We start from the raw sequence: 16,459 nt of genomic DNA, 5'->3' as shown, positions 1-16,459 counted from the left end.
CGAAGTCTCCAACTTCGAACTCAATAGGTTTCCTACGATGATCAGCATAACTTTTCCGCCTAGCTTGAGTTGCGGCCATATGGGTCTGGATAGTACAGACATGTTCTTCAGCTTCTTGAACAAAATTAATTCCATAATATCTCCTTTCATCGGCTTCAACCCAATTCATCGGGGTTCTACACTTCCGACCGTACAAAGCTTCAAACTATGCCATCTTGATGCTCTCTTGATAACTATTATTGTAACAGAATTCTGCTAGGGGCAACCACTTTTCCCATGAACCTTTAGCCGAGATGACACAGGCTCTCAACATATCTTCTAAGATTTGATTCACTCGCTCAGTTTGCCCATTTATTTGGGGATGATAGGCAGAGCTTCTTACTAACTTACTTCCTAATAATCCGTGTAAGTGCTCCCAAAAGCGAGCAGTGAACTGTGGTCCTCTATCAGAGACAATAGTGCGTGGTATCCCATGAAGTCGGACTATCTGATTAAAGTACAACTCCGCATAGTCAGTTGGATGGAAGTCTATGCGGACAGGAATGAAGTGTGCAGACTTGGTCAGACGATCTACAATCATCCAAATGGAATTAAAATTCCTCTGAGTAGTAGGGAGTCCAACAATAAAATACATAATTATCTCCTCCCATTTCCAACCTGGAATAGAGAGTGGCTGAAGCAATCCAGCTTTCATGTGCACCACTTTGACTCAACAACAAGTGTCACACCTAGCCACATAAGCGGCTATCTCTTTCTTCATTTTGGTCCACCAAAAGTGAGGCTTCAAATCATGATATATTTTGCTACTACCAGGATGAATAGACAATTTCGAGGAATGTGCTTCGGATAGGATTTGATTTCTAAGCTCTCTATCCTTCAGAACCACTAACCTATCCTTAAACCATAACACATCATTCTCATCTACCCGAAAATGCTTGGTTTCTTGCTCTTTCATCTTGTGCTTGATGTGGAACACACCTGAATTTGTCTTCTGTAGCTCAATAATTCGACTCTGTAGAGTACAACTGACAGTGATGTTGTGAAGGACTGCAGGATGTAGGAGTTTTGACAAATGGAAGTCACTTTCAATCAAAGAGTGGCAATGAGATTTCCTACTTAAGGCATCCGCAACAACGTTTGCCTTGCCAAGGTGATTGTGCACTTGGAGGTTATAATCCTTGATCAACTCGAGCCATCTTCTCTGACGCATATTCAACTCAGGTTGAGTGAATATGTACTTAAGACTCTTATGATTAGTGTAGATATTACACACATTGTCGAGCAAATAATGTCTCCAGGCCATCAAAGCATAAACAACTGCAGCGAGTTCTAAGTCATGCGTCAGATAGTTCACCTCATGCTTCTAAAGTTGGCGAGAGGTATAAGCAATGACTCTACCCTCTTGCATAAGAACACCTCCTAAACATGTACCTGATGCATCGCAAAACACATCAAAAGGTTTCTCGATATCCGGTTGTGCCAAAACTAGAGCTGAAGTTAGAAGAGTTTGCAGGGTGTGAAAGGCCGCATCACACTCGGAAGTCCAGACAAACCTCATGTCTTTTTGCAGCAACCGAGTCATAGGCTTGGCTATTTTAGAGAAATCCGGGATGAAGCGACGATAATAGCCAGCCAATCCTAGAAAACTCCGAACCTCGTGCACCGAGATGGGAGCCTTCTAGTCCAACACTTCTTGCACTTTGGTGAGATCCACCATCGGACAACATGTGTCCAAGAAAAGGTACCTCACGAAGCTAGAATTCACACTTGCTGAACTTTGCATAAAGCTAGTGTTCCCACAATCTAGTGAGAACCACTCATAAATGTTCAACATGATCTTCTTCATTCTTAGAATAAACCAGGATATCATCTATAAATACCACCATAAATTTGTCCAACTTGGGCATAAACACCGAATTCATCAAATAAATGAAGTGCGCGGGGGCATTGGTCAATCCAAAAGACATAACAAGATACTCATATAGACCGTATCTTGTAGAGAATGCAGTTTTTGGAACATCCTCAAGCCGAATTTTGATTTGATGATAACCAGATCTCAAATCAATCTTGGAAAAGACTTTTGCTTTAGATAACTGATCAAATAAGATATCTATGCGTGGCAGAGGGTACTTATTCTTGATTGTGACTGCATTCAAAGGCCTATAATCTACCCACATGCGTAGTGATTGATCCTTCTTCTTCACAAAGATAGCTAGGCACCCCCATGGAGATGAACTAGGACGGATAAGACCTTTCTTTAAAAGTTCATTCAACTGGGTCTTAAGTTCGGCTAGTTCATTGGGAGGCATCCTATAAGGCCTTCTAGAGATGGGCACTGTACTGGGCAGCAACTCTATCTTGAACTCCATGTCTCGATCCGGGGGCAATCTGGGCAAATCATTAGGAAAAACATCCAGAAAATCACACACGATAGGGATATCTGCCATAGCCTTTGCTTGCACCGCATTAGCCGTACAAGAAAGATTGATGTCCCTAGGTAGCTGTACTAGAAAACCTTCCTAATTACAAGGATCTCTGAGCATGACTACTCTAGTCGATGTATCAATAAGCACTCCATGACTGCTCATCCAGTTCATTCCCAATATCATGTCGATACCCAGCCCCGGTAAAACTACCAGATCAACCTGATAACTTCGTCCCTCTATCTCAAATTGTACGTCCCCAACTATAAGCTTGGTTGGGATAGTACCACTGGCAGCCCTAATACAATAACCCTCACCCTCAATAGTGTATGATTTCTGCATAAACTTGGATGCAAATACGGGACTAATAAAAGAATACGAAGCACCTGAATCAAATAGTACAACTATAGGGTGTTGATCCACTAGAAACTTACCAGCCGTTACTACCTCTCTCGATGGAATATCAGCAATATTAGTGTGGTTCACCTGCCCCTGACGGCCACCTTGGTAGCTATTCTTCTTAGGGTAAGGACACTTCCTCGACCAGTGACCTGGCTTGTTGCAGTTCCAGCACGGCATGTTGCTTGGCGGAACATTGGAACTACCTTGACTAGTAGTGCCCTTGGGAAGAGCAACTGTAAAAGCCTTGCGAAACCCAATCTTGCCTGGATTCTTCTTCAGCGGTGGGCGGAACTTAGCAGCTAATGCCGGGGGATGGAATGGAGCCCTTTGTGTGACTGGAGCCTTGGATTGTGAGGCACCCGCCTCATAGGCCCCCTTACGATTCTTCGAAGCAGCATATACAACATTGTTATTCTCTTACGATAAAGCATCACTCACAAACTCATTAAAATGAGCACACTTGCAATTTCCCATGGTCTTCATCAATTTGGAGCTAAGTCCCTGCTTGAAACTAGCGATCTTTTTGGCATCAGTGTCAACAAACTCAGTAGCATACCTTGCAAGGTTATTGAAAGCCTGTAGGTATTCATTCAAGCTCTTATTCCCCTGGGTCAGCTTCATGAACTCTGTATGCTTGATTGCCATGAGACCAGGAGGAATATAATTTCCCCTAAAAGCAGACCTGAACTGATCCCAAGTGATTTGGGCATTAGCGGGCATAGTGGACCGATGATCACTCCACCAAATACCAGCTGGTCCATGCTGTTGGTGAGATGCATACTCAGTCTTTAGCACCTCAGTTAAGCGAATCAGACAGAACTTATGCTCGAGAGTGTTCAACCACTCATCAGCTTGGAGGCGTTCTTTAGCCTCCTTGAAGATCAGTGGTTTAGTGTCAAGGAAATCTTTGAAGTTGCTATACTGATTTGGTTCCGGTCCTTAGCATGCACCACGACCATCATGATTTGCAATCGTGCGGAGAGCCTCAGCCATAGTGCGCTATCCTTCCACAAGAATTACCATCAATTCCATTGGTGTGGGTGGTGGTGGCGGTGGGAGATCATCATCATCACCAGCCGCACCAGTGGAACGAGTGCGAGGCATCTGCAACAATGCGCAACCAGCAATCATTAGTGATGTTAGCACATTGGTGAGGAACAATCACTACAAGAAATCTTAGGATCTATGATGACCTGTTATCATCATTATTTCTAGTATTTTTGTCATAGCAGATGTATTTATGACGACTGCATGACGATAAACCATTTGTCATAGATCATGCGTGGTAAACCTTGTTCTATGATGACTGCATATTTTTTCATCATAATTTTTTATGACGACCCGATTAAAAAGTCATCACTAAATATCTTAAGGCCTAGTTAGGCCCATGTACTAAGCAGGTTTTTATTGGACCAAATATAATTGTGAGCCAAATTTATAATTTGCAAAGCCCATTTATAAGTAAAGTTAACATCAATTCCTGGGCCAATTTTATTGCAGCCTATTTATTTAGTGGGCCAGAAAAGGCCTAGCCCATTTAAACATGTAGAGAAAACAGCCTTTTCACCATCCATACATAATCAGCTCATTTCAACTTCCATTATAAAACAGCCCATTTCGACATCCATTACATAATAGCCCATTTCGGCATCCATTACATAACAGCCCATATATAATCTATACTTTCATCAATCAAAGCCCTTACGCATTCATCAAATCATCTAGAATCTCATTCATATATATAATCCGTAGATGCATCACAACCCATACACATTCATCAATCATCCAGATCTCATTCCAAAGGATAGATAAATATGGTCACATCCATCAGTAATTTTACAAATCCCGGATAACACATTTTCACATAGCAAAAAGACAACACTAACAAGATACATAGCAGAAATTAATATGGTCTGAACCAAATCAGACATGTCTCAAAATAACAGCACTACCAATGTTTGTAGCATAACTGAACTAGATCAGCCAAGTCTCATATAATAGCACTACCAAATGTTTGTAGCATAAAATAATATGGTCTGAGTAGCCAAGTTCCAAAATCAGACGCCCAACCATATGCATCTGCAAACTTACAGAGTTAACAGAATGGCCTTACTCTTTGCTGAACATGCGACGAAAGAAAGCATTCGTCTCGTCTTGTGCCTTCTTCAACTCATCTTGTGCCTTCTTCAACTGCTCTGTCTCTTCTAACAGCCTGCGTCTTTCATTTTCTGATTCCTCCACCTTCTTCTTCAAAGTCTCCATCTCATCCTTTAGTTCTTCTTTGTCTTGCTTTCCAGCTGCAACTTCCGCTTCAAGTTCTATAACCCGTGCATCATTAATGGCTTTGGAGCTTCTCTTGGGGGCTGCTAGCTGAAGGCCAATATTTTGAAGAAATTTTGATTTCGGCAACACTTGAGCAACAACTTCAGCAGGGGTCTTTACAACTTGGCCGTCTTCTACAGGTGCAGCAGCGATGGATTCCATTTCAGCCTAAAAACATCAACATATAAGTAAGACAGTTCTGAAATTAATTACTGACTAATATATTTAAGACCAACAGAAAGGTGGTCATAATTGATAGTAGTGTTGCTCAAATAAGTGAATGCAAGCTTTGTAAAACAGATGTACAATCAAGGTTCACATTAAAGGCCATTTAAAGCACGAAAACATTTTTCCAACCGAATATTTTACCATAATTGAGCATGACACAGATGACTCTTCCCGATTCAATATAGTGAGATCATTTATGCTACAAACTATTACACTACAGTTTGGGATGATGACTCATTACAGTACAGGTTGGTTTGGTAGTGTCTACAAGTTTACATGTGCTATTAAGAGAGTTTCTGGACAGCAATGACATCATGCAGTACAATCTTGCCAGATTAGCATGAATAAGTTGCTGCTACACATGCAACAATTGATCATTGTTCCTTGGAACAGCAGGAAGCATGTACAAGTTGCTGCTACACATGAACAGGAAGTTGCTGCTACACATGAACAAGTTGTTGTTCTGTGTCTCACAAGTAACAACAGGAAGCATGTACACATTACAGACTCAACTAAAACTAGTAACATTTGTTCAGATATATATATATATATAGTTCAAAATGGAGCTTGTACTTACAATAGCTTCCTTTGCAGACTCATTAAACCCAGTCTTGCTGCTGCAATGTAGGGCCTTGAAAAGATCTATCGCACTGGGTGGTTCATCTTTATATTTCTCTTGCTTCTAAAATTATTCACAAACATTTTGTAGGTGTAAGATTATAAGAATAATTGTTCAATGATGAATGATTGTAACACAATGTTTCCATATCTTACCAAGGCATGGGTTGTCGCAATATAGCACCGAGATCCTGTCATCTGATGAAACCTTACTTTCTCACGGTTAAGTGCATTTTTTGCACACTTGTTCTGTGAGGAACAATTTAGTAAGCAGGGAAGAATGGCTATAGAGATAAAAATTAGATGAATTTGAAACCAGATTTGCTAAGATATTCAACAAACATCAACACTCTTTAAGTGTAGTTAAATTTATGTCCACAACAAGTTATTAACCTAAAACAGTTTGAAAAACAGAAAGTAATCACAACCAAAGATTGTGCCCTATTCTGGAAGACCAACTGCAACAGAACCCTATATGTTGTCGCTAAAATATAATGAGTTGTAGTTGTATTGAGTGCAGCCCAATAGGCTCATTAATATCTAATGAGCACACAATTATCAGGGTAACAAGCCAAGTAACTTCAGGTATAATTGTAAGGATGGCCTACTGTATACAGTCCAATATAACATAGCTACAAAATCTTAGACACAATCAAATTGGTGTACAACACGAAGAAATAAACTCAAACATGCAACAAACCAATGCAAGAAAAATAAATGGCTTAAGAAAGCAATTGACCAACATGCCTTGTGCTTTGGGCTTGACCACATCTCCACCAGCTCTCTCCATTGATCATCAGTCATACTCTTCAATGGTGATGTTGTTCTAACTTTGTCTGCTGGTACACCATTGAAGTAAAGCTTCTTCAAATTGTACCTCATTTGCCGTGTTCCAGTCCTGAGCAAATCAGCACATGCCTCTTTGACTGGCTTGCTGTCAGTATCAATTGCTAATTGATTCTAGTCGACAGCATGTCAAGAGCATGTGCATCAGAAAATAGGTGTTAGAAGTATATAATGTGATAGAAAAATTGTAACATTAACCTGACAGGAAACTTTAGAAAATCACAATGCAACAGCAGGCAAGAGCACAAGGTTCTAAATTGGCAGTCAATAGAAAAGTAGCAGGGACAAAATGTTTATAGAAGGTTCTAAATTTTCAGAATGTGGTGAGAAATAGAGAACATACTTTCTTGCTTTCCGCTTCATTTCAGTTTACTATATATTGGCAGTGGCACTCAAAATAAACAAACATGCCAAGCATTTCAAGTAGATAATACTACAGATAAACTTTATGGTGGTGCTTACAGCTGATGTAAGTTAAACGGATCATTACAACATCAGTCGGAATAAAAGAACATGTAAAGATTGAGGCAGAAAAATATATTGGCAGTCCTAGCATAATGTTAACAGTTAAGCTCCTTGTCATATGCTACTGGAGGCAGAAAAATATTACTCATATATAGGAGTAAACATAGATCATTCACACCCGATAAAAACTGAACATATAGCCTTTATCCACTTACAGAAATTTTGCCCATGTAGCCTGGAAGAATATCCTTGTTCTTGATATCCTTGTACTCCTTCCAGTGTGTAAAGATTGGTATATGTTGCCTCATTATAATCCCCCCCTCTGATGCCAACTTTGCAGCCTGCATAGGCGGCTCAGGTCGTTTCTTCCCTTCAGCAATGATCACCGGAATCCTAGTGTTTAAGCCTCGGCTTATGCGATCCAAGTCTCTGCCCATGCTTTTTCCTTTATTCCATCGATCTACAGTGTGATTTGATTGACCTGGAAATAAGTGGCATTGTTAAATAGCTAGTGCAAATCATTTTAATATGCAAATGTGTAAACCATATTCTTGGAGAAAGGAGTATTGCTTTCTTGCCTTCTTTGCGCATTTCTGTATCATGGTCAGTTTGGTTAAGACAATCGGCAATAGTCAATGCATCTTCTTGTATAGTTGTAGTTGAAGCATGGACACCTTCCTCGCTTCGAATCAGTTCCTTTGTCCTCTGCCTAGTCACTCTAGGAGGTTGATTTTGGCCTTGTTCATCAGGTGCTCGCACTCTCTTTGAACCTCTTGCTCCTCCATTAGCAACGATGGTGTCGCAAGGCACATTCTGTGAAACCCGCATAACCTCATATGCATAACACAAGAAAACAGAAATCAAGATTAATCTTTTTTGCATACTGAACCAAAGTCATACAAAGAACTTGAGTTCAACAAATACCTTATCAACTACACCCTCTTCACTGCCATCACTATCTCCAGGGTCATACAATGAACCAGAGTTTTCACGAACCATAGCCTTCTTAGCTGCAGTGGTCTTGTTCAAAATGTCCTTTGTTGCATTAATACCAAGGGACTGAAACACACGATTGTTCCTCATGATCGTTTCAGCCCTTACTCTTTCACATTCAGTGGCTGGCGACTCTGTGAATGCAGGAAAACGGATCAATGTCAATAGCCTCATCAAAGATATATTTCCTATTAGAAATGGTGCCTATCAATGAAAATGCAGCTTGAAGCTACGTCAGTCCTTTACGCACTGGAAGGACTGCATAGGTAAAAGAACACGCCAGGTAACAAAAAAACATTAGAGCCTGATAAAAGGTCTAAAAATCAACTGATTCTTTGAGGATCAAACTACATTACTACAATACTAGAAAATATTTGCTGCAGAGCTGGAACCAAGCTCTAAACTTGAAAAGCACTTGCCAGGACTTAATATATAGATGAATTCATTCTGCTAAGGTACTAATAAAAAGAATAGCTTGCCACATAATAGGAACCAAGCTTTTTAACTTTAAAAACACATAATCAGCAACCTAATGACAATGTAAGTCAAGTTCCTAACCATGCTGCTAGCTAGGATCTTGGCAGACCTGAAGTCGCCGTTGCCTCTGCTTCTTCAGATATGCGTCATGGATTTGAGGGAGAAAAGGAGAGATTTCTCCTATGGCTCGGTAGCCAGTAGCTGGGGCGGCCGCCCCAGCTTGCCTACAGGGCTACCCTCAGATTTCGACTACAGCAGTTCTAAATCACCTACGTGCAGAGCCTATCTAATCCCCGACAAGAACCCTATGCTAAGATCCAAGAAATATGATGATTTTACCTGCTGGTTGCCGTCTGCTTGCTGCCAACTTGCGTGCAGGAGGCATCGTGTTCAAAGGTGTAGTGAAGGAGGATGCTGCAGATGTTGGAGCAGGGCACGTCGTCAGCTCGAGATTCAGAACAGTGGGCTCGTCGGTTATGGAGAGGATGGCGAGTGCGGCGTGGGGGACGGGATGGAGAGGGAGGGGTGCGAGTGCGGAGTGGGGATGAGAAGGGCGGCGAGTGGGAAACCCTACCCACGAGTGGGGATAGGAAGGGTTCCGGGACTGAGGATTTTACATCCTTGCCCTTTGATACAGCATTGAATGTCTAGGCATGTTTAGATAGAAAGGTCATTGCATCCTAAATTTTTCGGGTCCAGGCGCCTCTAGACCAAATCTTGGCGCCTCAGCCAAAATCTGGCGCCCATTGCCCAAATCTTGAATGAATATGAATACTATTCTTATTGATTGCATACGATAAAATCAAAATCAGAAATCGATACTCACCGTGACTCCCGTGAGCTGTGTGCAGTAGGGGCGGGGCTGCAAGGGCGCTGGGACCTGAGCAGCAGTGTAGACGCTCGGGGCAGTGTGCACTGGCTGGCGGCCGTGCACCTCGCAGCACCCACTGCCCAGCTGCCAAGCAGGGTCGGGGCAGACGGTCGCGGATGGATCTACCGGAGTGCTGCTGCGCCCGGATCCCAATTAGAAGCACAGAGAAGAAGTGGAGAAGGAGGAGCTCGCCATGGAGGAGGAGCACATAGGCAAGGAGGCGGAGCTTAGGGGCGACAGGAGCATTTGTTGGGCGGCCGGGCGACATTCAATCGGGGGCAGCCGCCGGCGCATGTGCGAACTGCGAAGACTCACGGACTCCCCATGGAAGAACGGGATATTTATTCTTCATTAATATTGACTCCAAGATAAATAAAGAAAAACACTAGCATAGACATGAACACTTCTCTGGTCTGGTGGCTAAGGCTGCTGATTCATGTGTGAGAGGTCTGAAGTTCGAATCTCCGTGGCGGTGTTTTGTTTTGCATTTTGCGAATAAGAGAGGCTTGCTGGGCTGCCACCGCTTGGACACGAGCCCGTCCGGTTGGCCTGGGCGGCTGGGCTACCCTCACCTGGCAGAGAATACATCTATATACATAGTAACTTGCAAATGTTAGTGATCACATATTGATGTCCTAGTGGTTAAGACTCATGGATGTTAATAATAGGATCAAAGGTTCAAATCTTGCCATTGTCTTAATTTTTTTTTTTTTTGAATCTTTTACCTCTACCTTAGGAAAAGTATTATACCTTTTTCATATCATATGACGTGAGACGAAGATGATTTTTTGTTTTTTTATTTAAAAAAAATAGCATTACATATAGAGCCCATTAAAATACAACTGACAATGGGCGTCCAAGATCTGGCGCCCATTGCCTCAACCATTTTTTTCAGGTAGTTTACTGTGCAGAACAATATTAGCACTTTATTTTACAATTGAAATTGTTGTTTGCATAGAAAAAACTTTTGCTCAAAACTGTAGTTTCCATATATAATATTTGAAAGGATTAAGTCCCCTTTTGGCCCTTCAACTATTGTGTTCGTCTGATTTTAACCCCCAACTACAAAACCGTCTAGTGTTGGTACCCTAACTGTCAAAATCGTTCAGTTTTAGCACCTTGTCGCGGAAGAGGCTGGTTTGTCCAGCGTGGAAAGGGTTTGACCATGCCACGCTGGCATTAACCGCCACGCAGGACGCTGGCCTGCATCTCAGTGAGATGTGGGGCCCGCGCGTCACCCTCTCATTCCCTCCCCTCATTCCTCTAGCTCCAGCAGCATTCGACAGCGGCATCATCTCCATCCCCGGTGACTGGCCGCTCGCCCGAGGCCACATCGCCGACCACCCCTCCATCGGCCTTGACCACGGATAGCTGACCCCGCCCACCCGATTCTGCCCCACTGCTTGGCGTCCATCCCACCACGAGGAGCCAGCCCGCGCAGCCTCTTGTGCCACGGCCCTGCGCGACCTCCGCGCCCCACTGGCGGTCTCCACGCCCGCGGCTGCGGCTCCGCGCCTGTTCCCATGGTCTGCTGCGGAACCGACTTGGCGGAACCGGCGAGCTCGGCTGTGGCGCAGGGAGGCGGCAAGCTCGGACTGTTGTTGTTATGCTAAGGGGGAAAAGTTGAATATGATCAATCTCATTGTCTACCCGTATAATCGTGATTCGTTGGATGTGGCTCATTAAGTATGCTTGTGTTGCTAATATGAAACCAATGACTTTAGTACGACCATTTCACCTATGGCGATGGAGGCGGACACACCAATATAGAGCAACTTCAGCGGGGAGCAATACCCTAAAAAGCTTTTTCATGGTTCTCCTAGAAATCTTTGGTGTGGTGGCTAGTGCACTGTTCTCACCGACCTGTACATGGTTCGTTTTTAATAACTTTGGGTAGAACCCAACCTAACTCGCTTAAAATGAACCAGAGTAATTTTAGGATCTTCAAAAAATTAATCAATATATTACGGAATAATAAGAACATACAAATAAATAAATAAATAAATAAAGTAAAAAAATATTATAGGTCTCGAAACCAAAATCAATTAGTCCGTATTGCTGATTTGAGTATAGCTTTTGTATGTCACAGGAATGGAGATCATGTATCTATGTATCTGGAATGAAAAAAAAAATCTGAAACAAATTTTTGCACATTGCAGGACCTTTCCTCCTGTCCAAAATTTTACTGTCAGCACAAATACAACTTCAAGAACTGAGGTGTGGTAATTGTGCACAGTGCAGGACACATATACAGATAACACAACTCCAAAACCAGGAGGCACAAATCTAACGACTCCACAACCAGGAGCCATAAATCATCATAACAATATTGCAGTACATACTGATATTGTTCAGGAAACCACTGAAAACTAGTCCTAATGATAAAACAGAGAGCTCATCCAAGCAGATCAACCATCACCTGCATACATTAAGATATTTTGAACAAAATCTCAGAATTCTTATAAAGTTTAATGCAAATCCAAATTAAAGAAAAAAAACAGCAGGCTTCCCATACCAGGATGACCGAGATGACTCACTCATCTTCACTATAGTCATCATCATCATCAGGGATTGTTGGACCTTCATTATCACTGACATATTGCCACCTAGTTTCATCTTCATCATCGCTTAGCTCATTTTCTAGCACATCCTGCTCCCTTTGTCTACGAAGCTCACCTACTACACTTGCATCTACATTTAAACAATCTTCATCATCTGGATGCTCATTCTCCAAATTTCCTTCATCATCCAAAATTTCCTCATTTACTTGAACATGAAAACCTGCATTGTTATCATCTTGGTATGACAGCTCCACGCCATTGGGTATTTCCTCATTGTCGTTTTCAGCCACACTCCACAAGTGCCTATGTGTAAATTTTTGAACAACCCTCCAGCTCTCACCATGCTTGGTGTCATTTAAGTAAAAGACCTTTGTTGTTTGTGTTGCTAGAATAAATGGATCATTCTTGTACCAGATAGTGTCATGGTTGATGCTTCTGAAAAATCCATCATCTTTCATTCTAACTTTCTTGCCACAAGTGTCAAACCAATCACATCGAAATAGAACCACTGTCCGACGGGCAGTGTACCTCAACTCAATTATTTCCTTCAAGCAACCATAAAAATCAATATACTCTTCATTATGTGTACCCTCGACCATGACTCCACTATTCTGTGTTGTTCTATTTTTCTCACGGTCGATAGTGTGGTACCGAACACCATCAACAAGACATGCTGAAAATATTCGAACCCGCAGATCTGGTTCACATGACAATGAAAGTAGCTCATCGTTGATGTCTGCTTCCTCAATGTACCGTAGTCTTGCAATCTGCACAAGCATATATGCAACACAATAAAAACCAATACAACTGATAATGCTCGAAATTGAAGAATGGATTTCAAACTTACATGTTTCTTAAACCAGGAGGAAAATTGCTTCTCAAGTGTTTTTTCAACATCTCGAATTCCTTCATTCTCCAACTCCTCCTTGTACATACTACGATTATGAACCACAGTTAATTCAAAAAGTAAGACCTCATAATTAGTAGGTTGCATAAAAAAATAAACTATCCATAATGACATACTTGATATATGGCTCAACCTCCGGACAATTATTTAACACAAACCAAACCATTTTGTCATAATCATGTTCAAGATATGTAATCTTCGGGGTTCCAAGTAGATGAACTCCATGACAGAAAACCGATAGATCACCTGTTCTCAAATCAACACGCTCTCTATTTCTACCCTCTCGATTGTATCGTGTGTCAACATCATCAAAATACCTCGAGCAAGCCATCAAACACTCTTTAGCGACATATGCTTCTGCAATGGATCCTTCTGGTCTTGCCATGTTTCTAACAAAACGTTTCAAAGTATACAACCTTCTTTCGATTGGGTACATCCATCCATATTGTACCGGACCTCTTAGGATTGCTTCATCAGGTAAATGAACAGCCAAGTGTAGCATCACATCAAAGAAAGGAGGAGGAAATATTCTCTCCAGCTTGCACAAAATGATTGGGATTTCATCTTTCATTCTATGCAAAACATCTATCTTCAAAGTCTTAGCACATAATTTCTGAAAGAAGTTACCCAATTCACTAATTGCTTCATATATGTCCTTATGCAAGATTCCACGAACAGCAGCGGGTAAAATCCTTTGTAGTAGTATATGGCAATCGTGAGTTTTCAATCCTTGGAGGTTGCATCCATCAACACTGATACATGATGCTAAGTTAGAAGCATATCCATCTGGGAATTTTACACTTCTCAAAAAATCACAAAAAGCAAGTTTTTGTGTTTTATTTAATACATAGGGGGCATGTGGAACACTATATGAATTTCCATCACGCTTCAAGTGCAAGTTTTTCCTTATGCCCATGTCTTCCAAATCAAGCCTACCATTAATGGTGTCCTTTGTCTTGCCAGCAATGCCGAGAAATGTACCAAGAATGTACTCACATATGTTTTTCTCGATATGCATAACATCAAGATTATGACGCAGCTTCAAACTCGACCAATATGGCAAATCCCACAAAGATGACCTTAGCTTCCAACATTGACCATTTTCTCCCCTCTTCCTCTTTTTGTTCTGAGGATGCATCCCAGGTCTAACATCCATGACCCTCTCCAATTGCTGCTTCAACTCATCACTGCTAAATTCTTCTGGCTTGTCACGTTCTTCATCCTTTCCATCAAACCATTTCTTTTTCCTCCATGGATGATCCCTTGGAAGGAAGCGCCGATGGCCAATATAGCATATCTTATTCCTTATTCTTCTAGAGCAAGGATCTTTGTCACAACGGACACAAGCATAATAGCCTCTTGTGACTCGACCTGACAATGTGCTCAAAGCTGGATAATCATGAATGCACCATATAACTGCAGCATGTAGATCAAAAGATTTGTCAGTCAATGCATCCAAAGTAGGGACACCTTTCCAAAGATCTAGCAACTCTTCAATGAGTGGCTCCAAAAATACATCGAAGTCCTTTCCAGGGCATAATGGACCAGGGATGAGTAAGCCCATGATGAAGTTCGATTGCTCCATACATTCCCATGGCGGAAAGTTGTAAGGGATAAGAAATACAGGCCACATACTGTACGAGGAGTTCATTTTGCCAAATGGATTAAAACCATCTGTAGCAAGGCCAAGTCTAATGTTTCTTGCATCTTGGGCAAACGAAGCATATTTAGTATCAAATGCTTTCCATGCCTCACCGTCAGCTGGGTGACTGAGCTCATTCTCCACTGCATTTCTTTTCAACTTATGCCATTGTGCCAATTCAGATATTTCTTTGGAAGCAAACATCCTTTTCAGCCTTGGAATCAATGGAAAATGACGCAATACTTTCTCAGGAATTTTTTTCCTTCCATCTTTATCTTTCCATCTTGATGCGCTACATACTGGACACACATCGTGTGCTGCATAATTCTTCCGAAACAATACACAATTATTCGAGCACACATGGATTGTATTATATCCAAGTCCCAAAGCACGAATAAGTTTCTTTGCTTCCTCGTAAGATGCAGGAATAGAGCAATGTGGGAATGCATCTGCTAACAACTTCACGAATGCAGTAAATGCAACATTACTGATTCGATAAAATGACTTGATATGAAGTAATTTCACCACAAAAGAAAATCTTGAATAAGCTGCACCAGGGTAAAGTTCTTGCTTCATCTCTTCTAATAGTATAGCAAACATTGATTTTTTCCTTCGACCTTCTTCTTCAGATGTGAACAACTCCCGTACCATATCAGGAATTCTATCATTAGGGTCGTCTTCTTCAACCTCATTCAAATTAACATCCGCGGTGAAATCAATCTGTTCATCCTGATGGCCAGTATTTTCAATCATTGTGTCCTCCATTGGTTCTCCATGATAGATCCACCTAGTGTACGTGCTAGCCATTCCATAAATATATAAGTGATCCTCCACCAGTCCTTTATGTCCAGAAATCCGATTCAAACACCTACGGCATGGACAGAATATCTGTTCATCCGCACCAAAGTTTTCTGAAACAAGCTTCATGAACTCACTGACCCCGTCCAGATGTGGCTTGCCAAATAGCCTACTATTGATCCAACTTCTGTCCATCTGCAGAACAATTAAATAACTTAGAAACTAAGCTTGAAGTATATATACATTAGCAAGCTGCAGCTCTAAAATCAAGTGTTAATATAAATATTATTCTGATTGAGCACATGGTAAATTTTCTTAGCACATGGTATGCTGAATTTAATGAGAAGCTGACATGATTATTATCTTGAATGAATATGAATACTATTCTTAATGATTGCATATGATAAAATCAAAATCAGAAATCGATACTCACCGTGACTCCCGTGAGCTGTGTGCAGTAGGGGCGGGGCCGCAAGGGCGCTGGGACCTGAGCAGCAGTGTAGACGCTCGGGGCAGTGTGCACTGGCTGGCGGCCGCGCACCTGGCAGCGCCCACTGCCCAGCTGCCAAGCAGGGTCGGGGCAGACGGTCGCGGATGGATCTACCGGAGTGCCGCTGCGCCCTGTTCCCAATCAGAACCACAGAGAAGATGTGGAGGAGGAGCACATAGGCGCGGAGGCGGAGCTGAGGGGCGACGGGAGCATTCGTTGGGCGGCCGGGCGGCGTTCAATCGGGAGCAGCCGCCGGCGCATGTGCGAAGACTCACGGACTCCCCATGGAAGAACGGGATATTTATTCTTCATTAATATTGTGTCATAGATAAATAAATAAAAACACTAGCATAGACATGAACACTTCTCTGGTCTGGTGGCTAAGGCTACTGATTCACGTGTCAGAGGTCCGAAGT

The 16,459-nt window shown here is 42.0% G+C and overlaps 3 protein-coding genes across 5 annotated transcripts; all 3 read right to left on the bottom strand.

Annotated features, from left to right (window-relative positions):
* Positions 1–4,660: 4,660 nt before the first annotated feature.
* On the bottom strand, positions 4,661–6,273 carry LOC136534368 (uncharacterized). The gene is made up of 3 exons (XM_066526818.1): positions 6,150–6,273; positions 5,953–6,057; positions 4,661–5,315 (listed from the first exon to the last, which is right to left on the bottom strand). Exons 1-3 carry the CDS (start codon positions 6,189–6,191, stop codon positions 4,935–4,937), a joined length of 528 nt encoding a protein of 175 aa, XP_066382915.1. The 5' UTR covers positions 6,192–6,273; the 3' UTR covers positions 4,661–4,934.
* Positions 6,274–6,635: 362 nt separating this feature from the next.
* On the bottom strand, positions 6,636–9,832 carry LOC136534367 (uncharacterized). Of its 2 annotated transcripts, XM_066526817.1 has the most exons (5): positions 9,114–9,340; positions 8,229–8,431; positions 7,883–8,135; positions 7,520–7,785; positions 6,636–6,953 (listed from the first exon to the last, which is right to left on the bottom strand). In XM_066526817.1, the coding sequence occupies exons 1-5, from the start codon at positions 9,157–9,159 to the stop codon at positions 6,636–6,638; spliced, it is 1,086 nt and encodes a 361-aa protein (XP_066382914.1). In that variant the 5' UTR covers positions 9,160–9,340. The 2 variants fall into 2 exon arrangements, 1 of the variants encoding a protein (XP_066382914.1); XR_010778706.1 differs by lacking the exon at positions 9,114–9,340 and adding an exon at positions 9,601–9,832 and having other exon boundaries at positions 6,818–6,953; positions 7,883–8,431.
* A 1,973-nt stretch (positions 9,833–11,805) lies between these two features.
* On the bottom strand, positions 11,806–16,182 carry LOC136534366 (uncharacterized). Of its 2 annotated transcripts, none has more exons than XM_066526814.1 (5): positions 15,987–16,182; positions 13,230–15,748; positions 13,054–13,141; positions 12,161–12,973; positions 11,806–12,064 (listed from the first exon to the last, which is right to left on the bottom strand). In XM_066526814.1, the coding sequence occupies exons 2-4, from the start codon at positions 15,746–15,748 to the stop codon at positions 12,179–12,181; spliced, it is 3,402 nt and encodes a 1,133-aa protein (XP_066382911.1). In that variant the 5' UTR covers positions 15,987–16,182; the 3' UTR covers positions 11,806–12,064; positions 12,161–12,178. The 2 variants fall into 2 exon arrangements, with proteins under 2 accessions (XP_066382911.1, XP_066382912.1); XM_066526815.1 differs by having other exon boundaries at positions 12,183–12,973.
* Positions 16,183–16,459: the final 277 nt, after the last annotated feature.

The sequence above is a fragment of the Miscanthus floridulus genome, unplaced genomic scaffold (genome assembly GCF_019320115.1).
Source record: "Miscanthus floridulus cultivar M001 unplaced genomic scaffold, ASM1932011v1 os_1851_1_2, whole genome shotgun sequence".
Taxonomy (NCBI): Eukaryota; Viridiplantae; Streptophyta; class Magnoliopsida; order Poales; family Poaceae; genus Miscanthus; species Miscanthus floridulus.
The sequence above is the reverse complement of the archived record's forward strand: the minus strand, read 5'-3'. Positions and strand labels throughout refer to the sequence as shown.